The 26818-nt window shown below is 41.3% G+C and overlaps 1 protein-coding gene across 1 annotated transcript in view; it reads right to left on the bottom strand.

The window, feature by feature from the left end:
- LOC110963588 (zinc finger protein GLIS2-like) overlaps positions 1-26522 on the bottom strand; it is a 51746-nt gene extending 25224 nt beyond the window's left edge. Inside the window, exons 1-3 of the mRNA XM_051945816.1 lie at positions 26013-26522; positions 4749-4937; positions 2224-2417 (exon numbers count right to left, since the gene is read on the bottom strand). Coding sequence (XP_051801776.1) covers positions 2224-2417; positions 4749-4914 — 360 coding nt within the window. The 5' untranslated portion in view covers positions 4915-4937; positions 26013-26522. The remainder of the gene's footprint in view (positions 1-2223; positions 2418-4748; positions 4938-26012) is intronic.
- Positions 26523-26818: the final 296 nt, after the last annotated feature.

Genomic DNA, 26818 nt, shown 5'->3' with positions numbered 1-26818 from the left:
GCCAGACTTTGTGACCTGCTCAGCCAGCAATAATAGACCTGTGGCTCCATTATGAAAAGAGCCACAGGTCTCTCTGTTATGAGATCTTCAGGTGAGATATGGAGGTGGCCGGACTCTTTGTGTCCTTCATGGAGCCGCACTGTGCAATGGGAGTTCAGTCTTTAGAAATACATCTCGTGAAATGACAAAAGAAGTGCAGCTGTGACTATCTAATCTGATGGAAACACACACATAATACTGGGACCATCTTGTGAAGGGATCACAGCAGCTGCAACGCTGGGTGTTGTGACACATGAGTGCTTAATAGTCATTAACACATTAGATAATGATTACATGAGTTCATGTGTCAGACCACACCCATCTACAAAGCCAAACAACAACACACCTGTAAGTTCCAGTGTTGAGCTGTAGTGAACATGCTGTCACACAAAATTAATGAAAAATAACAACTGAGTAGTCTTGTTCTGTTCATTTGAATTCCTTATTAGTTTTAAATTAACTTTAACTGACACCCTTTTGCCGTATTGAGCTCTTCTTTTTCATTTGCTTCCGAACCACCACATGCCCACAGCAGTGTTGTGGTGTTTGGCTTTGTGACTAAATCCATGACGTAAATGTCAACAGATGTTTTCTGGTAAGTGGTCGTTCGGATATCAGAAGTAAAGTGCCTTTAGACGAACAGTCAGTGGCATGAAACTACAGAAGAAGAAGGAGGTGTAAACAGCGGAAAACAACATGGACACAGTGACATTTCAGGTGAAAGGAAACAATTCCAACATTTGTGCAAAACGATCATAATCAGCTGAAGTACTTGTGGTCAGGAGACGATGTAATGTTTGTAACAGGAATACTTGGATGTGTGGACTAAATCCGTCCAAAGACATTGTATCTGCATTTACTATTGTTTAAATGCGTTGTTTATAAAAAATAATTGTTAAATCAATATGACATTTAATCAAGCGCATCTACCAAAAGCATTTTTCGACTGAAGTGGCTGAATTACTCGGGCCAAAACATTAAAAGTGCCGAAAACAAAGCAAGCATCACATCTTTGTGGTGTTCTGATCCACTATTTAGCAGCCATTGCTACATTATAATAGGAGTATTTAGTAAGTATTCGTAAGTCAGACCACATCCGTCTTCAAAAGCAGCTTTTATTTTGTTCTCAAATACACACCACACTGCAAAAACTCCAAATCTTACCAAGTCTATTTGTCTTATTTTTAGTCAGAATGTCTCACCCCACTTGATTAAAGATAAATTCACTTAACAAACGACATTTCAGCAAGATGGAGGGACTTGTTTTAAGACAACGCATCTTAAATATTTTTTTAAGTCAAACAATCTTGAAATTATCTTGTTTAAACCCTCGTGTCGTCCTGGGGGTCAAATTGACCCTTTTAAAAGTTTAATAATGTGGAAAAATATATATATATTCACAGTGAAAACTTCCACATTTTCAAAATTTTTTGGGAAATTTTTGAACATTTTTTTGGTGGAAAAAAAGAAATGCTTAAAAAATGTTTCTTTAAGAACATTCAGAAAAAATCAAACAAAATCCAGAGAAATGTGAATGTTCGTAAAGAAAATATCGGAAGTTTTACTAATGTATATGGAATCACTTTAGATATTTTTAGGATTTTTTGGAAGATTTTTATTCATTTTTTGAAAATATTCACATTTAAAAAAATATATATATTTTTTAAAATTATTTCTTGTCAAATTTGGAGATTTTTTTTTAAATAAAACTTTTAAGGAAAACTTTTAAGGAATTTCCTTCCTAAAGATTTTTGCAAATTATTTATAAATTTGGGGAATTTTTTGCAGAATTTTTGGATTTTTTTCAGACAAGGCAACAACATTTTTTGGTGCCGTAAATGAGGACAGCGGGAGGGTTAAGACACCTAAGCTTGACAATCCTGGAAAATACACCTTAAAATAAGTTTTCCCAGCTAATTTTAAGATCTCAAGATTCTAAAAATCACATCTTATTTCAAGAAATCTTACCAAGCCTTTTTTTCACTTGTTCTATTGGCAGATATTTTTTTTTTACTTATTTCAAGGTGAAAATGAATAAGTTTTTTTTTTCTTGTTTTTAGAGGGGCATTTTTTCCAGTGCACAACACACACACATGGAGTGACAAAGTGAGAACAATCTGAGCCTTGCTGTCCCGGCAGCTATTAACTGCTGGAGAGTCTCGTTGTTCAGATGCCTGGACTCACCCGAGAGAAGAGATGTGGCTGAGGGCTGCTGCTGCTGTGGGGGGACTCCAGGGGTGAGGAGGGAGATGGGGAGGAGGGGGAGGAGGGAGATGGGGAGAGGGACGAGGCGTGGCGGGAGGAAGGCGACAGGCTGAGGTCCATGGCTGGAGGGATGAAGCAGGACCCGGGTCGTTCTTGAGAGGAAGACTGCGAATCTAGATGGGACACAGAAGTAAAGGATCTTTGTTGGTTTTGTCGGGCTGTGCAGTGTTTCATCACTCTCCTGGCTATTTTAATATCCACCAATTTATGTTACAATGAGGGCTTTTTCAATGGATTCATCATTTCAATACAAGCTACCACTGCAATGCTCCTGACACTCAACTTTTCTTGTTAGTGAAACGTGACGATCTCAGTAATTTAACCAATCTAGATGACTGTCTGAAAGTCACAAGAGGTCGGGCGTTTCTAAATTTTCTCCACTTGATTGAGAATTAACCGATGTCCTCATTATAAGGCCCAAGAGTTCTCAAAGACCCTGCAGCAAACCGTGGTGTAACATTTGATTCTAGGTAGAGGTTTTCCAACCCTGAAGCGTGTGCAGTTCTCTCTTAACAGGCACAATCTGCTTTTGTGTCTTCACCTCCGGTAATTCTGTATATTCTTTATTTAGATGAAAAGCTGCAGCTTGTCTACAGAGCATTTGCCTTGATTGACAATAAGAAAACACGCAGCTCAATTCAATTCGATTCAATTTTATTTATATAGCGCCAATTACAGGTCAAATTGTCTCCAGATGCTTTACAGAACCCCTGAACCCCCAGAGCAGGACTAAGGTGACAGTGGCAAGAAAAAAAAATCCCTTTTAATCCTCATGTTTTCCTGCAGGTCAAAATTGACCTGTTTTAAAGTTTAAAAATGTGGGGGAAAAAAAATAATTTTCACAGTGAAACTTCTGATGTCCACAAATTTTCAACATTTTTGGGAAATCTTTGAACATTTTTTTGTGGAAAAAAAGAAATGTTAAAAATGTTTCTTCAGAACATTCACAAAAAAATAAACTAAAATCCAGTGAATTTTGCTGGATATTTGGATATTTTATGATTTTTTTGGGGGGGGGGGGATTTTTATTCTTTTTTATTAATATGTACAATAATTTTCTTGCCAAATTTGTTTGTTTTTTTTAAATAAAAGTTTGAAGGGAAACCTTTAAGGAATTATTGGAATTTTCTTCCTGGAGGTTTTTGCAAATTTTCAGAAATTTGAGGAATTTTTTGGCTGAATTTTTGGATTTTTTTTGGTGTCCAAAAATGAGGACAACAGGAGGGTTAACGGAAAGAAACCTTGAGCAGAACCCGGCTCTTTATGTGGGGGGACCCATCTGCTGCTACAATAATCTCTGTCTGCCAACCTCTAACAATGAGTGAAAGAAATGGTGAACCAGAGCTACCCTGGAGGTGACAAAAGGATATCTGAGACAGTGCACTGTAGTTTCAATGCAGAAATAATAAGATGGAGCTTCTTGTTTCACTCATTAAATGTTTTCTGGCGTATCAAAAACATCATAACAACCTGCTGACAGGGTGAAAACCTTTTCAACAAGAAGATTCTGAGTCCTAACTTTGCTTGCATTGAGGTGACAGCAGGTACAGTCAGCCACTGTGACAGACGATATTTTGAGATGTCACATTTAGAAAAAAAAAAAAAAGATTATACCAAACCCGTACGAAACAACACTAACATATTATCAACCCATAAAGCAGATACAGGCATGCTTCTGACCACCTGGCAGATAAAGACAGTGTTTACTGTATTTTTAGCAGAGCAGAGAAAGTATCAGACTGTTTAGCAGCTACATATTCCACGGCATTCACAGGCTGCACATGGGTGACAAATTAAAGGAAAATCCCCCATAAAGGGTCCTAGTTAGATGGTGGACTACTGTGCTCCACTGAAACAGCTTTGGTGCACCTTCACATTAGTAGTTTAACTCTACAGGAGGGATGAAAACACTCATCTTCAAAGAAAAACTTCCTCATTTGGTGTTTTGATGATGGAGAGTGCTGTCTAACCAAAACCTCCGATAGATGTCAGACTGGTTGGGATTAAATAACTGCAAAGGCCACGGAGTTTTTCTTTTAATTTGTCATCCGTCCAACTCTGCGTGGTGTTGGCAGGTATCACTGACACTTATAATAATGCAGAGCCAGACAGGAGCATGGGAAGCTCTTAAAGACGACGGCACAGGAGCACACCAGCATTCACTGAGGCCGTGCTGTGGTTTTCGCATCATGTCGGTGTCACACTCCTCTTGTTATCACGCTGGCACGGGACAATTAATGTGCATTGAATTGGATTTGCAATATTAAGTTACTCCGACAGTGAGAACAGAAAACGGACTTATTCCACTATTGCATTATCACAGGCACAGGGTCAGCCGCTGCATCATCAAAGGCACGTCGTGTGTGTTACTGAGAGTGGAAATGATGGCAAATAGGTTTAGGGATGCTGCATGTTGCTCTTCAGTGTTTCTGGTGAACTCTCACCTGGAGAGGAAGGTGGTGATGGGAAGGTTGTACACTGGAGTCGTGGTCGTGTGGCACTGAGGGGGGCGCAGATGGAGGAAGGACAAGCCCTCTTTCCGAATGTCACTGGACCAGCCGTTCGTCCCGACGGGAGCTTCAAGTCCAGCGGCTCGTCTAAAGACAGCATGGTGGCTGCTCGCTGCTGCCTGCCTGAGAGGGGAAAAAAACAGCTTTACCAACGGAGTGGATGACTTCAAATGCTGATTTCTACAAAGTAGTCAAAGAAAAGGCATAAAGTTATTTTGAGCAGCTTCACTTTGCAAATCATGACAATGTAGCTTATAATGTGTTTTGACATACTGATTAGCGCAGCTTTGAATGAGCTTTATGTTAGAATCTTAACCTGCGTGTGTCCTGCAGGTCAAATTGATCCGCTTTAAAGTTTGAAAATGTGGTGGGGGGGAAACAATTTTCACAGTGAACCTTCTGATGTCCACATTTTCAACATTTTTGGGAAATTTTTGAACATTTTTTGGTGATAAAAAAGAAATGTTAAAAAAAAAGTTTCTTAAGAACAACTCACAAAAAAAAAAAAAACGGGATTAAATATGTCCTCATTTTGGTTGATTTTTTTGTGAGTGTTCTTAAAGAAAATGATAGAAGTTTTACTGATATATACAGAATCACTTTAGATATTTTAAGGATTTTTTTTGGAAGATTTTTACTCATTTTTAAAAAATATTTACATGATTTTTTGCCAAATATGGCGATTTATATAAAATAATTTTTAAGAGAAAATTTAAAGGAATTATTGGAATTTTCTTCCTGAAGGTTTTGCAAATTTTCAGAAATTTGAGGAACTTTTTTGCAGAATTTTATTTTATTTTTTTTCAGACAAGGAAACAATATTTTTTGGTGCCCATAAATGAAGACAACTGGAGGGTTAAAGCCAATTTTACTACTGTGTTTTATACTGTATGTGTTGAAAGCCGGTGTAAATCTACCCAATGGAAAAAATAAACGAGCATGAGTTCCTACGGCACAAATAATCCTCTTTCTCTCCCCTCTCTCTCTAATCCACAGGTCTCTTGTGGGTGTTAACCACTACAGGAAGCCTCTCCCCGCCCTCACAGTGGGGTGAGACAAGTCTGATGAATCAGTCAAGGCACATGTGTGCTACACAGGAGTCAAAACAGCCTCATGAACAGTCTCGCACAGCGGGCCATCGACCAACCAGGAAAGCATGACATTATTCTGGCACCACTCAGCAAGTGACATCAGTGTGAAGAGGAACAGTTGGATCTGAAGTGACGGCAAAGCAGTCCGATAACCACACACTGTGGGGAAACAAAACAACTGTACTTGAACCTAAAACACTTTGCTAGACAGCAAAACTATCGTTTACATTGTTTGCTTGACTAAAATCAGTTAAACACACCATTCCGATTCTGGCTGACAGAAAAAGGCAGCCATATGAAGGCAGTGTGCAGCAGCAGCTATGATAAATGCAACACAAATCACTTAACCTTCCTGTTGTCTTCATTTACAGGCAGCAAAAAGAGTTGTTCCACTGTCTGAAAAAAAAATCCAGAAACTCAGCAAAAAACTCCACAAATTTATAAAAATTTGCAAAATCTTCAGGAAGAAAATTCCAAAAATTCCGTAAGTTTTCCTTAAAAGTTTTGTTTTAAAAAAAACACCAAATTTGGCAAGAAATACACTGTAAAAAAATTTCAAAAATTAAAAATATTTCAAAAAATGAATAAAAATCTTTGAAAAAAAATCCTAAACATATCTAAAGTGATTCCATATGTATTAGTAAAAGTTCTAATATTTTTTATCAACCAAAATCCAGCGAATTTTCACTCACATTGCTGTTATTTAAGATGCATCAGTGATAGTATTCAGTGAACTGTGCATGCTAACATTTAACCCACTCCCTATAAGTTTTATGTATTCTAAGACAATTAACCCCCCGAACCTCAACAGGTTTCGGGGCATTTTTGCTTGTTTTCTTGCCCCCTTCACATCGTATCCACTGTAGGTGCACTTCTCACCGCAATGTAAAGTCTTGCACGTCTATGGAAACTGCACAACCATCTCTAGTAGTCGAGAGAGCTCCAGCATGCCTTCTGTGCTCAGCTTTAATGCCACAAATCGTTACGAAACAGAGGGGAAATTGACTATTTACAAAAATTGGGAAAACCTGGAGTCAACATGTTTCCCAGATCAGACACAGATGTTCCCAGTACTGGAGAAAAGGTGATTCTACATACTAAACATATTTTTCTGCATTTTAAATTTGCTTCCATACTTGTCTCCCCCACTAAACACAGCCTGCAGAGTTTCACTCTAGTAGTCCCTGAAGTTGTTTCACACGTTTGGTGGTCATCAATGAGCCACTAAGGGCTTCATAGCTGCAACTAGGAGCACAAAATGTTTAGTTTTTTTACAGAATTTTTTTAGTCCAAATGATATATTTTGGAGACTATTTAAGGAGACACTACGTAAAGTAATTCTGACTAAAAATTACAATTTTCTGCCTCGATTTTGTTCACTTCTTCAACAGAACAGCACATCACAGATGAGTAGATTAAGAGTCATCAGAAAGTTGAAAATCTAATGATTCTGTCTGTTTTCGTAGTTTCTGTGTGATTAATGATATCATTCTGGTCATTTTTTTAACCCACCGGTGGGTTTTGGGGTTCAGAGGGTACAGTCAGTATGAAAATAACAGAGCTCAGTTCAGTGCTGACGATTCTAGTCGAAGCTTCGTTCCTGAGGAAAAACCTCTGAGAGGCATTATGATGTGGGTTTGTTACTGTGATCTTTTGCATTTCTGTGGTCCTCTCCTGAGGGGCCGAAGGAGATTTTACAGTAGTTTTCCACTTGTGATGGTATGATATTCTGGGTGAAGCATGAGACAAACATCTATCCTGATCCGTGACTCAACTCATGGGTTCTTGTTAGATGGAATGACTCAGGGCCCAGATATCTGCTTCAAAGACAAAAATCTCACAGGAGGAAACCAACAGGGGGGGAACTCTGCAGTGAAGTGGACAAAACCTGCTGGAAAATGTTGGACAGCTGCTGGGAGAGTTGACACAGCGAACGGACGTTTTTCACACCTGAGAGCTTTCGAGCAAATCCACTGTTTTAAGTTCAGTTCAGCAAGTTGAACGTCTACAACCACACTGTCTTTGTGTTTTTGTTACACAAGCTACCATTATTAAAGGCAGAGCCATGACTGACGTATCAAAACAGCTCAATATCTGAAGCCAGTTTCTCAGATCTGCCAAAAATAAAGTGTAATACAGAAATATAAAATAATCTCAACTGACTTCAAAAAGGGGCTGCCATGAAGCATTTGCTTTTGTCACTGTTTGATCACTTGATATCTTAATGGCAATTCTCTAATAACCTGATATAAATTGGGTATTTTAAGGCAACCTTCATGTGACATACTAATGAATTACATCCTTTATTATAAAAAGAAACCGAAAAACAGCAGTAATTGTCAGATTTTGATTTTTTCATCTGTGAAGAATGATTTAATCAGGAGCATATTAACAAATTTAAACTTAAAATCAAGATATTTAATCAAAATCACTTGTGCATGTTTTATTATAAAAACTGCCCAAACTAAATCCTTTGCTGTAACTAGATTCTGTAAAATAAATGAATAAATAAAATAAAATCTGCACCTCAGCACAACCGTGAAGCCATGAGTGACTCAGCTGTGACCAACAGTCAGGCGACAACATCGTAGGGACTTTTCGGCTGAAGTGCAGACTTTGGTTAAACAATGAGGTGAGGAGACAGTTGTAGAAACAAAATAAAAATTCAAGTGCTAAAATATATGATGCAAAGTTTGTTTGTGCTCAGAGAATTTTCCACATGGCTACACTTGGAAATTCCAGGTTTCTCCAACTTTTCAGAGAGAAATAATGAAACTAATTTAACTTTGTTTTTTTGTTTGTATGATTGTGTTCTACTGCACAGACTTCTCTCTCCTTGTGGTTTTGTTGTGTGAAAAATGTATCCACAGTGGTTAAAAATGTAACAGCAGTTAGTTTTTTGTTTTTATTTTTTTTCAAAACATGACCCAGAAACTGCTTGGGGTTCAGAGAGTTAAAACCCGTTGCGCTTCAGTGTTGAGATCTGCATAAGCATTTCCTTAAATGTCTGAAGCTGCAAATGCGATTATACAAACACTATACACCGATGGAAAGTTTAGATTCTCATGAATCCGCCGGTATAAACCACTTTCAGATGTGATTACCACAGCGGGTAATATAAACACATTTGTCCGACAAACAACGAATACCCATCCATCCGTTCTCTAAGGCTTCAACATACACAGCGTGACTCACATTTCCGGGTTCATTATTACACACAGATGAAAATATTCCACAAAAAACGGCCATAATCCAACCTTGGACATCCAGACGAAACAAGCCAGTAAACTATTTTGTCCAAAACATGTCTTGAAGTCGGTATAAAATCCAGGAATCGGTCGTTTTCGAGGAAAAGCACCTTGCGATGCGCGTCCAATATTCCCTGTATTTCTCATCATATTTTTATTTACAAATGAAATATTAGCGATTTTTTGTACTGAAAATGGCTGGAATTGACTGCACCTTATAGGGCTATAGAAACGCTTTTGGTAAGTAAACATTTCCATTTTTGTGAAAATATGTTGACAGGAACTTAGTGCCAGGCTGATATTTGCCAAGTCAGTGTTGCACCACAGTGCGGCCTGTAAATCACTTAAACTTATCATTCTTTCATACAGTATTGTTCAAAGGTTTAGGGCCGCCCAGATAATTTCATGTTTTCCATGAATACTCACACTTTTATTCATGTGCTAACATAACTGCACAAGGGTTTTCTAATCATCAGTGAGCCTTTCAACACCATTAGCTAACACAATGTAGCATTAGAACACAGGAGTGATGGTTGCTGGAAATGTTCCTCTGTACCCCTATGGAGATATTCCATTAAAAATTTCCATCTAGAATAGTCATTTACTACATTAACTATGTCTGGACTGTATTTCTGATTAATGTTATGTTATCTTCCGTGAAGTTTTTCTTTCAAAAATAAGGACATTTCTAAGTGACCCCAAACTTTTGAACGGTGGTGTATCTGTTTGCGCCCACATCAAAAAAAGCAACATTAAAGCAAGACACATGAGGCTCATTTGTAAGTTTTAAACTTTTCAATTTTGGAAAGAGCCAGTCTAACTGTTTTCCTTTCTTCCAGCCAAGCTAAGCTAATTGTCTCCTGGCTCCAGCTCCAATCTGTATGCGCAGACATGTGAGTGGTATTGATTTTCTCATCTAACTCTCTGCAAAAAGGCAAATAAAAATATCACTTCATTTAACCATAGTCTGGAAGCAAATCTATCCTGCAGACAGTTTTGCTTGAAACCTTACACCCACGGCATGAAAATGTTTGCAGGTATCCGTTTTTCTAGACAGTAGGTATGTATTTAGCCACTGGTTGCCTCCTGAATGGCGCCAGACATGGGTTGCAAGTAGTTTTGGGACACAACTGCAAAACCTCTATTGGGTCTCTTGCTATATGACTCTTTAATGACAGCTGGCAGTAAGAGCGCTCTTAATTTACTTTCACTGGATTAAAACCGGCAACTTTCCAGCTGCATGTACACCTCTTTAACTTCTAAACTCGCTGTCGCCACAAATTCTTCCACAATCACTGACACAATCCCCCCCCACCACCCCCTCCCACCTCGACATAATATAAGGCAGAGGCTAAACCACAATGAAGTCAGTGTTTAGGTCCTTCTGCCGGCCTGCCAGCTACCTCACCACACTGGTTTCACATTCCACAGCAACCTCGCTGACTTCTCTCGCACACACTCGCTGCTATTTGGAGGTATTGTGAAGGCACGCACATACAGGACCATATGCATCCAGGCACGCATGCAGACCAGGGTCACACCAGCAGACATGCGCAAGACTCATAATCACACGTGAGCCCCCCAAACCTCCAGCAGCTCCTCCTCCCCTTTTTCCCCTCAATGACCTGCGTTTGGGCAACATGCCCAGACCCTCTTATGGATCCCCTACTGCCTAGCAAAACACATACTTTGACTATTCACAGACTCAAACATACGTTCTTGTGCGCGCACGCATGCACACACAGTCACGTATAGTGTATATTCTAAACACATGTAAGGAGTCGCCCCTCGGAGAAAGCAACACGCACATTTGTCTGTGTATACTCTAAGAGCCCTTATTGACAGACTGCATTTACTAGCTTCAAACCTTCAAAATAAAAGCCACACCCCACCTCTTGCACTAATGCTAACTGTTTACTTGAAAATCGTGTGTACGAAATGTCCCTGCGACACATTCACAGTGCATATACGCTTGGTCACACCCATAATCTGAGAACTGCACCAACATTAACACACAAATAAGCATCAGCTCACACTCAGATACAGTGTGAGCTGATGCCCACTGTACTCAGAGCACTAAAGCACTCCACTACGCCCATGCATATACACTTGAAACCTGCAAATACCCACCGAACCACACTTTCTAAAGCAGTGGAAAGATTCGGACATGAGATTATTTCAACCAGCAGAGACACACACACAGATCTGATGACCCCCGTTCAGGTGTAGCACACACATAGGAGAGCCTTTCCTCCTCTCACAGGAAACATTTGCTTCCACGGTGCCCTGATCTGGCCTCTCCCTCCCCGTTATTTTTTTTAACTCCCCTCGCTCTCCACTTCTCTCACTCCTTCCTGTGGTTTTCCTCTCCCAGTCCTCCAGTAGAGCATACCTCTCCTGTTCCCTGCACCTCCCACTCCTTTTTCTTCTCTCTTATTTTTTTATCCTCCAGTGCATTTTTTTGAGCTCCCCTCTTTCATTTCGCTTCAGTTTCTCGTCTTTCTGTTTCACCAGAGACGCAGCGTATCACTTCTAAGACTTTATAAGACTTCAGTGACACATAAGTTTTAGAGAATTTCCTCCTCATTCTCTTTTTTCTCCCTCCTCAGAGAATAAAAGCAGAAAAAACATAAAAAAAGGTAAAATTGAGATGACAGAATTTCAAGTTTTGCTAATCTTAATGAGGAGTCGAGGAAACGGAAGGAAGGAAGAGGTGAACAAGACAGTCCTTCCCTCTATTAATGATGTCAGCCCTTATGTTTTCGAGGTTATATCTTTTGATCTTTCCATCCCAGGTCCTTATAAGGTCTTACGCAATGCCAGTGCAACAGTGGGGATGACAGCAGGCTTTGTTTTTGCGACTTGGAGGCATATAGAGGCAAGAAGAAGACTGACTGGAAAGGCTGAGGTGTGGACAGTTGACAAAAGCAGAAAGACCGAGTGGTTTGCGTTGAGGAAAAGCATGGTTTCTTAGTACACAGAAAGGGGCTGAGAAAACAGCAGGGGGCTCATCTTACTACACAGACTGTGGTGAGAAGAAGACAAGAAGAAAAACATGGTTCTTGCAGACCAAAGTTGCTTTAAAAGTGGCAAGACAAACAAGAGTTCTACTTCTCCTACTGACATCCGAGCATTTTCGCGTTGCACAATATGTTTTCGACTGTTTTCAAAGACCCAAAACGGCGTGGAGCATCCAGCACACTAATGACCATATCACATTTCAAACTCCAGTCACAAAAACAAAACCGCTGCCACTGCAGTTAGATGGCTTCTCCCGCCACGACAACGAAAAGGAAATTTACTGTCAGTGTTCACAAGTTGTGAATGTGTTGAACCACTGTTTTATATGATGTCAGCTCTGATTCACAGCACACGCTCTCTGTGCCAACATTCAGGACAGTGAATTTCCCTCTGGACGAGAAAAATGGCGTGGTGCGAGGAGACGGAGAGTGAGTAGGTGGTGAAAACAGCAAGCAGAAAACAGAAACTGTGGGAGTCAGACGTGGGCTCCCACCCTTTCCTCTCCTCACACTTTTCCCATTATTTGTCTGAGTATTACCCTCCCTCTCCCTCCCGCTCTCTCGCTCTCTCTCTCTCTTGCATCTCGGCAGCGCTAAGTGATGCAACTCTGCAGAGCAAGTCTGCAATAGCCACCAGTAGAGCCTGCAGTGTCTCTCGCTCTGACACTGGCGTCTTCACCACTTAGGAAGGGAGTGGTGGTGGCTGTCAGGGGAGGAGGAGCGGGGGAGTAACCTCTCAAGACGGGGATTATGCAGTTTTTAACAGGAAAAACGCTCTATCCCGACTCTCTGCAAACCCCAAACTCACAGACTGACCTTTAAAAGGAGTTGGAGCAGCCTGCTACTACTGAAAATGCTCATAAAGGTCAAACAGAAAAGTTTCATGACGGCAAGAGATGCGCATAATTCTATTTATTTAAATTAAACCCGACTGGCATAAACAGCAGGCTGTGGAATTCAGCAGTGAATAGATGGATGAGATATGTGCTAAATGCTGCACATGATGATTAATCTAATGAGTAACTTTACTTCAGAGCTTACACGGACATTAAACCTCACCAGTCAGCTGCTGTGCGACATGATCACATAGTGTCTGCTAAGCCTAGGAGCTACGTTACATCCTCGTCTTCAAGGATTCAAGGATATTTATTGTCATTGCATTACTGTAATGAAACTTTGTTGGAACTCCAGAAAAAATAACATTGTATAACAAACAACAAAGAGCTGTATTAAAAAGTGTAAAAGTTTGATTGTGCACCGAGGTGCAACGCCTGCTTTAAAGTGTCTGATGCAGGTAAAATGCTCAGTATGAACTGGTCATTGCACATTAAGATGATTATTGTCCACATATTCTCTGCAACATGTCCTGCTTCTCTGTTCTTACTCATGGATCACATTTATAATGGTTGTTGCGAGAGGTACGGACCCGTACCCGTAGCCTGTGGACTACGGATACGGCACTTGCCATTTGCCAATCAGATACGCGAGATCTGGTCACGTGACTCCCGGTAGACGCTAGCGGTACGAACCCGTAGCATCGGTACGACAGGTACGGACCCTAAACCTGACCCTAACACTAACCCTAACCTTAACCTTTGCTTACCTTTCAACAGTTTGCAGTGGTTAGCAGCTTCTTGACTCGCGAGACTCGCGTACGGGTCCGTATCTGTCTGGCAAATGGAAAGTGCCGTATCGGATACGGACCCGTATCCATAGACACAACCTTTTATAATCGTTATGTGTAGCCAGTATTTTTTGTTTCTTTGCATTTTGGCATCATCCTTATGTCTGCCTCGGTCCAGACCATTATTCCATCCACTCCACTGAGTTGACTGATTACTCTGGCATCCTGACATGGAAGAGCAGCTTCTCGGTTGAAACAGCAACCGCTCCACAGACTGCATCAGGAGGACTCATGATTATAGCCAATCCACCTTTGATATGACCCCGCCGGATTAACAAATACATTCAACATGCATCGCATGCATTCTCAATATCTTGTGAGACCGTAGTTTAGTTTTTATTTACTCCAGTAGCTTATGCTGGTATGACTTGATGTAAAATGATGGGATACTCAGCAGATATAGATACTGGTCTCTAATGACTGGTTAGGGCAAATCAAATTTCCTCTTCCACGGAAATTGGTTGAAGATGGAAACAGAGTGTAACAAGATGGTAATTCTCTTTAATATCAGGCAACCCTTTGTGGCATTACAGATGGATGTATTCTCTTAGCTGTCACAAGTCAGATATCATTGACATCCAAGTAGCCAAAGTTAACTTCATGGTTTTGTTACACATCTAATACCGTCTGAAATGTCACTAACAGTGGTTCTCTAGTGCTTTAAACAGACTACTGCCATTTATCCACAGATAGATAGATAAAGGGACAAAACAGCAATGTATTGTGTATGTATGTTACACCTATGGAAACATTTGGTGAGTTAGTTATTCTTGGAGTCTTACATAACAGTCTGATTTTCTTCTGTAAACACTAAATGGATGCTTAGTTCTTCTCAGTCTTAGACTGTTGTACTTGTGGGAGCTGGCAGCCAGATTGCAAAACAGCTACAACCCAATGCTGCATTATGAGCAAGAGACAGAGCTCCTTCTTACCTGAAAAAGCTGAATTTGCTCTCTACAATAACAGTGGAACAAGCTCAGACACAATCGCTGTCAAATGCCATGTTGGAGAATGTTAAAAATCAAACTAGAGGACATTGGGCAGTGAATTACATGTTTCATGGTGCCTGTGATTTACCAGATACATGAGCCTGAAAATTACCTTTAAATATTGGAAGCAGACAGGTAGGATTGTAGAAGGAAAATGCTGGAGAGTTCATTCTTAGACATACAGGAGACATGCAAAAGACAAATATTTGGAGTCAGACAGGAGCTGTGCAAATGGAAAGGAGATCAGCTGGGGAGGAGAGAGAGGTACAGCAGGGCTGTAATAAAGGATAAACCCACCTCATCCCAGTTTATCCCCTTGTAACTCAAAGATGACCTTAACCATGTATAGTAAACTCCAAGTTGGTACCAATTTGGAGCATGTTTGCCTCCCTGGCTTAAGTGGGGGCTACCTCCTTCATGGACGACAACAAAGTTTTAATAATTTTCCCATAGAGGAAAGCCAGAGAGAGACAATTCACATTTACTCCTAAATAGGAACAGATCATAATAAAACTGCACTAATCCGTATGTCTATCCTAAAATGGATTAAATTACCGCATGTCTTATTAAAGGCGTCACTCATAGTGAGGCTCTACTGAGAATTAAAGTCTAACTTTTCAGTTTCCTCAGCACTACGGTGCTTTTGGCTTTACTTCTCTGGTGCGTTCTTATGGCTCTTACAGTGTTGCTTCCTGACTGAGCAGCTGCTTCGAGCCAAACAGTTAGTCAGACTGTCCGTACAGTCTGTGCCCTGCACCAAACCAGAGGCAGACAGCGTAAACGACTAACTTGTGAGCATATAGAGGAGCAATTAATATTGAAAAAACTGATATTTCCCTTTAGGGGTTACAGAGTGAGATAGCTAAAATAGAATGAATAATGAACTTGATTTTTTCAGTCCTGTACTTGGCTCAGGTTACTCCTGTTTATAGTAAATTTACATTGTGATTAATGGCAGTTTTTGTGTTTAAAGAGTGTCCCAAAGATGAATTATAGCTGCTTTAAACTTCCAACATTCACTTAGTTCTGTTTTATTGCTTACCTGGAAAACTAAAACAGCAGTTTAACATTCTTGGTGTATTGATCTGAAACAATGATTTGTTAACCAAATTTTTTGTTCATTGCATCCTGTCGTATGAGTTTACCAAAAATACCTGCCAGCCAGTCTGAAAGTATTAATTTTCATGGCATTTAGGGCGAAAAAAGCTATGTCAATGTTAGATATATAGCAGCACATGCAAAGTTAAGTTTTCCCTTTTGAAGTTGAAGTTAAAAATACAACAACATACAAATCTGCAACAGATAACTGTGAATGCAAATCCCAGTACATAAAGCCTCACCACATGGAGCGACATGCAAACCAGGGCCTCATTCAGTAACATCTGTGCACCGTGGATAAAGAAAGAGTCAGTCTGTTGGTCCAAATCAAGCGGCAACTTCTGGGGCCTGAACATTGAAGCCAAAGTGAAACTGCCAAAATCAGTGTCTTTAAAAGGCCACTTGAGGCAGGCTGCAAAGACCACTCAGTCCTCATAGACCTCCATATAAAAATGGCCAACTTTACTTCAGAAATAAACCTGTTTACAGCCTGATACTCCACAGCTAATTTTCCTGTTCGTAACAGCTGCACAAAGGGGTGAATTTTTATAGAACTGAACTGATTGAATTGTGTGAAGGACTGAAGTTACTCATTAATTAAGGGCATGGCTGCGCTGAGTAACAGGTGGGTTGATATTATAGTGCATGACCCAGAGGTGGTTGGATGGTTCAGCATAAATGTAAAGGAGACACTGTGCAATTTTGAAACTAATGTTTTAATGTTAACAGACCTCGTGAGCTCAACCGTCTCCATCTGCCTCACGAACCCCAAAAACTATAGAGAGAAACAAATAAATCCAAAGACTCCCTTTGGGCAGGTCTGTGGCGACAGTGGGAAGAAAAAAAACTCCCCTTTAACAGGAAACAGAACAGAACCAGGCAGGGGAGGGCATCAACTGGGTGGGGTGAGGGTAAATGGAAGACAATCCCAGATAAAGTGCTTTATGAATAAATTTTGGGACTATTTATTTCCTTAAATGTCATCAGTGATGACAGCGCAAACATAGCATGACCCATAGAGCCACAAAAGCCATATTAATGAAAAACAAGGTGGGTTGAAATTAGCAATCCTTTAAAAATCATTTCAAAAAACTGACCCTTGGGTGGAGTGAACTTCTGACTCTTGGTCTAGGGTCACAAGGATTTTAAAAAAAAAAAGAAAATCACGACATTCCTGAAACTTGTTTAGGAGATTAATTCCTATCATTTCATCACAGTGCCACAGAGTAGAAATAAGGAGTAAAGGAAGGACACCAACCCAAACACTTTTGGCCCTGCAACATCATGAAAGACAAGAAAATGACAAGACACTAAACACATCACAGCAGTTACACCACAGGGGGTGAGGCGGGGAGGGAGGATGGCATGTCTCTGTTTATTTCTGCTGTCATGTGTTCTCCTTGAAGCTCAAATCCTTGTTTTTAAGCAGTTTAATCATGTTAGATGTTTGAGGTTGTTTGCTCATTCTCTTAATTTTTTCCTTCCATAACAACAGACCCCCCCAAGTCTCCTCTGTTTCTCCCTTCATTTATTTCTCTCTCTGTCTATTCCCACTGAGAACCCCCACCCACAAACCCTTGCAACACCACCATCCCACCGTTTGGCAGCGGGACAAGGTCAACACAGAAACCTCTTCACTTCTCCTCTCTTCTTTCCCTCCCTGTAATTCCTCGCCATCAGCGGAGCAACAGATCCCTCCCCTTGCCTTTCATCCCCCGCCATCCCTCCGAGGAGCAGAGGATGAGAGAAAGACTAAAGATGGAGAGGAGGATGAGATGGAAGAGGTCCGGGGTTGCTGAAAAAGAACGAGTGCGCACATTGCGAGCTGTGCTGAAAGTATGACGAGAGGGAGAAGGAAAAAGGGAAGGACCATCAGGAAATGAAAGACAGAGTAAGGAAGGAGTGGAGTTAGTGGAGAGAGACAGAAAGACTAAAGGAGAAAAGTGTTTTTGAACCTCGTTGTCAGGCGAGACACACAAGGCCAAGAGTAGACTGGATCCCAGAAATCAATCTCTGTTTAAAACACTTATTTTCCTTCTCTTTCTTTTAATTACATCTCTTTTTCTTTGTCTTTTTTTCCAGATTTTCTTTCTTTCTTAGCATCATTCTCTCGTTCCCTCAGCTCTGTCATCCAGACCTAAAACACACAAACACATGTGCCTCACATTCCTACGTGCAGAGCAGATTCACCCAATTTGTTTCCAACGTGTGTGTGTGTGTGTGTGTGTGTGTGTGTGTGTGTGTGTGTGTGTGTGTGTGTGTGTGTGTGTGTGTGTGTGTGTGTGTGTGTGTGTGTGTGTGTGTGTGTGTGCGCATGTGTGTATGTGTGTGCCAAGCCAGTAAATAATAACCAATCCCAGCTGTACTGTGGGCCGTTCCTCTCATTCTCAGTGGGGAAACAAAGAGGGAGGGAAAGGAAAAAGGCTCCATCAAATAACAGAGTAATGAGCTGGAAAAAAGTCAGCAGAGACTTAAGCAGGAAGAATTAATACCATTTTAATGCTAACAGACACTCGGAGTCCTGTGGATGTGGCAATTAGCATAGGCGTTAAATGCCATTTGAAAAAAAGAAAAATCTCCAATTTGTGCACATTACCGGAGAGTTTCACAGTCAAACCCCCTTATAAGTTTTTCAGTTTTCAGAGACATGGAAGCTGCTGCACAGGTAAGTTAATGCCACAGTTTCCTTCCAAGTTCCATCACTAAATTGGCTTCCAAACTGGTGACTATAACCTATGGATTTCATGCTGATTTTCTGGGTTTCTGTGAAATAATTGAACCCAACTGAGACTGAATCTGAAACCAAAACAGAGCAGTGATTTACTACCTTAAGGGTAAGCTAGATTTTATGCCTCACAGTTGTAAGCCTCCGCCAGCCACTCAAATTGCAGTTTACACCCATGTCTGTCAAGACTTTAGCTCAGGCCTTTTGGATATAAAATGTCACCACGTCATTATTTTAACCTGTTCGGCGTTTGTGTGAAATTGGGTGGTAAGTAAAGTATGAACTCTTGAGTTGAAACGTGTTTCATGAGGTAACGGTGACCTTCGATCTTTAACCACTAAAATCTAAACAGTTCATCCCAAATTACAAGTGAACGTTTGTTTCACATCTGCAGAAATTCCCTCCTGGTGTTCAAAGAGAATGAGACAGACAACTGAAAAAAAAGCATCTATTCACAGCTACTGCCAATACAGAAACATAAAAAGCGATTACTAGGGAACAACAAAACAGATGCATAAGGACAAACAGCAGGAAATATAGATGGAAACAAAGGGGATAACAAGAGAAAGAAGTTAAATGTTAAAAGTTGGAAGTTGACTTGAATTCATTGTTTAATACATTATTCAAAATATACAAATAGAGGTATGACATGTTAGTTTAAGGGCCCAGAACTCACCAAAAAATGTTTTTAACAAATTATTTTGAAGGTGGAGTAGTGATGAGCTGTTTCCTCCCAGGAGGAATTCTATAGCGCCACATTAGTAAACTTTAAAATTCATGCACAGTGTAATTTCTGCCTAGCCTAGCCGCGCTAGAATTTAATTCTCCCCCAGGGTGGGTCTAGTTACCCTCGGTAAGCCTCGAGGTTGGATGCTCCTAAAACTGGCCGGACGAATCACCATGAAGTGTAGAGTCAGAAGGCGGGCGTAACTAAGTGATGACAGAGGCGCGACGATTCTGACAGAAACAACCGGAAACAACCATAGAAACAAGGATAGACAAGAAGATGGCTGCACACAATAAACAACAGTCGTTGAGCTCCATTAGCACCGAGTCTGAATAATCTTTCTGTTAACATGTCTGTAATATACTTGAGCTTCACCCATTTACTGTATAAATAAGGTTTCACCGAACTACCGCATCCTCTGACTTCCGGCGCTCTCGGAACTACGTCAGCCTATTCGTTGCGCTGATTGGTTGTATACCTACCCAATTGCTGCAGAGTGATTTGATAGACAACCTTTTAGCCCGCCTCCCTCCCTGTCGAGAGTTCCTAGACCCTTGCATCTTCAGACCTGGGTCTCGCGCGGTTAGGCTAATTTCTGCCATTAGGGGTCTTAAATTAAGACCTATCTACTGACTTTTTTGGTATTATTATAATCTGTTGTCTAAGTTTGCGAAGAATAAGAATCTTAATTTCTTAGCTCGATTGTACTCTGACCCCCACTCAAAAGCAAAAAAGTTCAGGTTTAGGATTATTTTTCACTTTAAACCCTGCAAGTGTGGCTGCAGTAACAAGCTTGCTGTGCCATATATCGGTATCAGTTGATATCAGCATCGGAAATTCGGAGTTGGACAATATCGGCATATCGGTTATCGGCAAAAAGCCAATATCGGACATTTCTAGTCTGAATAAAAATAATATTAAAAAATGTAGCTTAATGTTGTGATGAAGTAGCAAGTGATCCTGGAGGATGCTGTTTTCAACACAACGGCAGATATGAGAATCTGACATGACACCGACAGAATACATCATGTATATTCACATTTAATCATTCACTCAAACAAAATAGCCGTATGTAACGTTAGCTAACATAATGTTAATTGCTGACTCACAACCACCTGTACAGCTACTGCAGCTAAAATAAGTGGCGATTCATGCAGTTATACAACACTTGTAGTGTGGAGGTTGACTCCCAGAGTGTAGCTAACATGAGTTGACTCGTGTGAATTTAGGCAAACCTAACAGAAAAAATGTGGGTTCAGGCAGTTTGAAGGTGACAATGCAGTTTTTGACGACTATAAATAACATAACATCCACCTTCCACGGTCTCTTTCCCTTAATCTGCCACTCTCTCTGTCAAACACTGGCTGTCAGTAAAAATTAAACAAAATGGAAATGTAGAAATAGAAATGTGGCAGGTATGAATAAGGCTTCCTGCAGCAGGGGTTACGTGTGGGATGAGGATGTGGTGGTTGATTAACACACATTTTTGTGGGTTGAGAGATGTAGCTAGGCTTTCAGGTGAGGGTACTAAAAGAAACCTTAATGAGCACATCACTACCCAGCGCTGCTCTCTGTGGTCAGAACAGTCAAACTGAAATAACTGTGATTCATCACGACTGTGCAACACAAACAACAGAATGAAAATAACAACTCGCAGCCAACGTCTTCACCACCCTTTTCCGCTCGCTGATGTTTCATCGGATGTTCACCGTGTATCTGAGACGGTTAGAGATGGCAAAACGATAGCTCAGAATAAATACATCTACGGATTTCTGTGGGACAATCTAAATGCACACAAGATGACAAGATATGTAAAGCTAGCCTACTTGTTTTCAGATATGTTAATGGCAAAATGTTGTATTGCAGATTAAATCATTTACATCTAATCAGGAACCCTTGAAGTTTTTATTTTAAGGCTGATTAGTGATAAATGTAGAGCTGCACATACTTTTTTCATGTGACTCACCTGTTTCTAAAACTTACTGAAATTCTTAAAACGATAGCAAGATGTTAGTTTTATGTCCCATTTGTTTCAGTGTGTTACTTTTATTGGTAGAGATTGTTTTAACGGGGATCAACTTGGTTTCTTGTTGAAACAAATGCAACATTTTGATCGACTTTCCAAATGAATGCCTTGTTGTGAAGCTGAAAACTGGTTGAGACTGACTTTGAAGCAAATTTCACCATCACTGAAGTAGCACAAGAAAAAGGAGCAAACAGTCTCTCCATTGTAGTTAACATCGACGGGCCACTGGAACACAGGAGAAGCCCCGTTTGTGATCCCACGCCCATCTGTACGGCACTTGATCCCCCTTTTACGATCATAATTCCCAACCTCTAGGAGATATATCTTTCTTTCTTTATCCTTCCCTCCTCTCTTTCTCCCCTCGCAGCTCACTCCCTCTCTCTCTGGCAGGCCTTCTTCTTCCACGAGGCCAGTGCTTCGTTTGCCTCCTTCCTCAAACACAGACCCAAAAGAAAGAGAGAGGCGGCGAGTGGGAGGGAGGGGAGAGGAGAATATGAAGGGGAGAGAGGGAGAGACGGAGTGGAGGGGGAGGCGGGTGTTGAGTTGGGGTTTTTGGAATTTGGTCTATGTTTGGTTTGGAAGCGAAGGCCCCGGCGCTGGGCTCTCAGGAGGATAATGGAAAAGAGAGGGAGAAGAAAGGGAGGTTTATGGATGTGTGTGTACCCTCACAGGTGGTCGGCACATACTGATGGGGGGCCTTTTGTGTGTCAAAATGTGTGCGTGCACGTGTATTTGCTGGATTGTGTGTGTGTGTGTGTGTGTGTGTGTGTGTGTGTGTGTGTGCGTGCGTGCGCGCGCTCGGAGCATGTGAGCGCATTCGGTCTGTTTATTTGCAGATGTTGGCACCAATGCATGTGAGCTTTTAGCATGTAAGAATCAGAGAGAGGGGAGACAGAGAGAGGAGGTGAATAAGACATTCCTGAGATGGGGGAGGAGGGGGGGAGGGAGGGGGATGCAGGGAGCCAGTGGTTAGTTAGTGGTTTGAAACTAAGAGGAGAAAAATGAATGTCTGGTCCAGGGCTGGGCCCGAAAACGTTACCACAGCCAGCCGAGGAGCCAAGTAGGGAGAGGAGAGGAGTTATGGAGAAGAGGAGAACCAGGGAGGCCTCCTACTCCCCCCTTCTCCTCCCTCCTCCTCCCACATGAGGCCTGCTAACTCCTGCCTGTGCCGCAGGGGAGAAAGAGGGGGAGTGGTGCTTTTATAGCTGGGCTGAACCCACTGAACCCATCATGTACAAACAGCAGGGAAAGTATGGAGACAACGGAGGGCTGAGGCCAGCAGCCACACAGGGGGCTTCAGGGGGGTTTCAGGTTGAGGACCACAGCAGAGCTGGAGGTACGAGGAGGAGGAGGACAGTGATGAGGAGCAAGAGGGGAGTCATCACAGAGCTCCCCCACGCTCGATTTCCAACCACACAGCACCACTTTTATGTTGCCTCTTTCTTATTTTCACTTCTTACATACTTCATGCACCTTTTTTACTTTGCTCTCCTTTCTTTCTGTCTTTTCTTTCTTGTTTTTCTCTTCCTGGCTTCTGTCATTCTGTCATCTTTTTCTCTGCTACATTTTCTGGCCTTCACTCCTTCTTGCTGCCAGTGTTTATTTCCTTCATTTTTTCTCTTTTTTTTGCATTTCTTTCTTTCTGCCATTCCTTATATTCTGGCATCGTTTGCTTCCTTAACTTCTTGGCTTACTCCCCTTAGTTTCCATCCTATTTTTCTTTTGTTACTTCTTTCATCTCTTCCGTCCTTCACTTCTTCTTTTTACAATCCCTTTCTTCCTTCTTACCTTTTGAATGTTTCTTTCATCTACCATTCTTTCCCTTTGCTTTTCTTTCTTTGCAACATTTCTGGCTTCCATTGTTTTCCCTCTTTTTTATGGATCACTTTTTAAATTGCTTTTACTGTTGTTCTTTCTTCACTTTGTTCAGGCTCCTTTCCGTTTGTTGCACATACATTTTAGTCATCCACTAGAGAGCTAAAGGCCCGAAATGAGAGAAAAAACAGTGTTTCTATTCGGACTCAAACTGGTGACATTGCGGTTGGTTGGCGCCATGAACTCTTTTCCCACCAGGGCGCCATCATTCATTCCTTTTGCTTACTTTACATCTCGCCATCTTTTCTTCCTTCCCCAACTTTCATATTACTTTCTTTTGCTTTCTTTTGGCGACCTGCCCTCAATTCATTTGCCCATTTCTTTCTTCGTAGTGTTATTTTCCATTCCTCTTTATTCCATTCTTATCCCTCTTCCCTTTCTGTAACTATTTGCTCATATACACACATACACAATCATTCAGGTCTCCATATGTATGAGCAGCGTTCCCACCCTGTAGCAGACAGTGTGGGTGGAAGGGGGCTGTAAGACAGATGCACCCAACAACAACAGGAAAGGCGTTTGCTTGGCTCAGAGCCTTTTTTCAAATCCATCCCTGAGCGTCTGCCCAACCTTCAGAGAACAGCACACATGATGCAACAAGCCTGCAACCTGCACATCGCCGCCGTCACAAACCTCACATCTTCCAAAAAATTCTTCCATCAGACCACCACGTTGCATCGAAGAGAACTCACTAAGGTTTCGGTGGCACTGGTGGACACAAGGGTCACGCACCCTGCCCTCTGAGGCCCTGGAGGGTTGAAGTTTAAGTGAGAGTCTCAGTGCAGCTGGAGTCAGGAAGTTTTCTGATAAAGAGGCGTATCACCCTTTAGGGAGGATGAGGAGTCGTGATTGGTGTCACGGGGGAGGATTGTGGGATTGGATGACTTATGCTGCAATGGAAGTAAAGGTCTTGTCTCCACCCTGCCCCACTTGGGAGTTTTTAGGGTGGTGGTGTATGCAGTCTGTGCGTCAACTATAGAGCTTTTAACTTACACATTGGGTTTCTTGTTGGGTTTTTACATATTTATCAGCTCTCCTCTTGGTGGTCTTGTGGCCAGAAAAACCATTTGCTACACTCATACACTAAGTTGCTGTAATGGATCACTGCTAAACTGACATTCGGTCCATTAATGCCACCAAAACATCCTAATGCACGAACGTAAAAATAGATCTTTTGTCAAAGCAAATACGGATGTTTGCTGTTCCAGCTCCTACACAAGCAGACTGAAGACACACGAGCGGTGCATTAAGATAACTAAAGCTGAGTTAAAGGGAAAGAAAACCGTTGCAATAAGACTTTTCAATGCAAGCTTCATACAAAGTGTTTGTCTCCCCCCTCAGACACTTTTTACCCCACCTTTTGCTGCTATAGTTCGTTTGGAGCATGCTGAACCCCGACCAACATCCTCCCACTTGCTGTTATGTCACTAGGAATAGATGCTGTTTTAAGCAATGCAATCTACTTACATTTATATAGAACTTTTATGAGCATAACTTAAACAACACGCCAGTATTTCACCAGTCCCCATCCCCGTGGTATGATTGCACCTTCTCTAGTGGAGTTCTGGCTTTTAACCTTGTCCATATGGTGTTTTTCAAATGCTGAAAGACACACTATGAGTGAAGTAAGCTGTTAACACTATGGCTAAGAATTTTCACTTTAAAGCTGCAGTGGTTTGATTAAAGTCTCGAAAACACAGATCCGTACGTTCATACATAACAAACCTCCAAAACCAATCCTGTCAACTTCCAGAAACAGATTCTTTAACTTTCTGTTGTGTAGAATGCTAGAAGAGTAGTGTTTCAGCATTAGAGTGGGGTCATAGGTGAGCTGGTGTGCTCAAGCTGTAGCCAGAGGGGAGGGTTGGGTGGAGAGAGAGGCAGGGAGGTCATCGATATGCACATTCAGTAGAGCTGCATCTGTGCTATTTTAAGCAATTATGTCCATGAGAAAAAAGTCAAAATATGCAACTTTGACACACAGAGATGAGTTTTAAGGGGTCAAATCAAAAGAGCGAAGGAAAAACCATTGAGGAACTCGAAATCTGGGACGATGAGAGGAATCAACAATTCTTTTCACTGTCAATAATTTCTTCAAGAATCATTTAGCCCATTAAAATATGAACTACAGAAAACACATTTCCCCAGCTGCTAGGTGATGTCTTTAAACATCTTATCGTGCCAAAAAGTAATCTAAATACACAAAAGAATATTTAATACAGACAGCAATGTTTAGATAGAGATAGAGCATATTTGATTTTTTGAATGATCGACTGTTTTTTTTTACTATTGAAAAACTGTTTTACGATGAGTACAACAGAATGTTTGGTATATTTCATTCTTCTCACAGAAACAATCATCCTCCAGCTGACTCAAGTTAACGTCTAAATAATAGCATTGCTAATAATTATACTCAGATTACAGCTTTTTCTGCATTATTTCATACTATATGAATTATAAAATAGCTGTTATGCACATGGTTTTACACGTGCTTCATATATGCAAGGATATTCACACAGGAGCTGACTGTACGTAAAGGTTAATACTGGCCCCTTTAAATATCCCTAATTCATGTTAAAACACATGAAAGTGTGCAAGTGTGGCAACAAACTCAACGCTGAGCAGCAGTGGGTCATTTTCAACCATTAACAGGACCACCAGTGAGTCATGATTTGGTTAGGATTAAGCAGAAAAGGCAGTTTGGAGAGGATTTACCTTTTGTCAGCCTGTGGACCGTCAGTCAGCCTCCTCTGCTCCCTGTCGTCTGTCTGAAGATGCTGGAGAGCTTCAACCTGAGCACACAATTCACCACAATCAAAGCCTGTCAGTCCGCTGTTTCCTTTACCATCTCCGATTGAGTTATCGGTTGTCACTGGCTGCTTTCCCAATGAGACAAATGTGTGTTGGATGAAATCAAATCCCCGCTGGGGCTCGTTCACGATGAAGAAGGGAAAAAAACGCCTGTTGCGAGTGGTCAGTTTTCACAATCGGAAAACCTTGTCCTGGAGTAGTTTTCTGTCAGAATCACTCTGACGCACAGAAATTAGTGTCGAGGAGGAGGAAAAAGACAAACTAAATGCCGCTCAGGTGCGAGGATCTGCGATGTGAATGTCAAATCTGCCGCAAAAAGGTAGAGGCTCTCCCGGAGGCGCATCGCTCAGTTGCGACGCTGGTCAACTGAGCTTCCAGCGGCGGAGAGGAGGGAAGAAGGGAAGAGGCTGTCTGAGGGGGAGACAGGGAGGGAGGGAGGGAGGGGGAGGGGGGGCAGAAAGAGACAGAGAGAGGCCAGAATCTCCTCCTCCTCCTCCTCCTCCTCCAGCTGTTCTCTCTGCACTGACAGATGTTCCACTGCTGTCATCTTCTACTTTGCCATCATTTGTAAACTCAAATTAAATATTTTCTATATTTTTACATAATGAGCAGCATCCAGTGCCCAGTGTAGGATTTATAAAATAATCAGTCACCACTACAGCGTCTGAGAACGTTTTGAACTTTTAATTTCTGGCTTTTAAACAAGCTGC

The sequence above is a fragment of the Acanthochromis polyacanthus genome, chromosome 3 (genome assembly GCF_021347895.1).
Source record: "Acanthochromis polyacanthus isolate Apoly-LR-REF ecotype Palm Island chromosome 3, KAUST_Apoly_ChrSc, whole genome shotgun sequence".
Lineage (NCBI taxonomy): Eukaryota > Metazoa > Chordata > Actinopteri > Pomacentridae > Acanthochromis > Acanthochromis polyacanthus.
The sequence above is the reverse complement of the archived record's forward strand: the minus strand, read 5'-3'. Positions and strand labels throughout refer to the sequence as shown.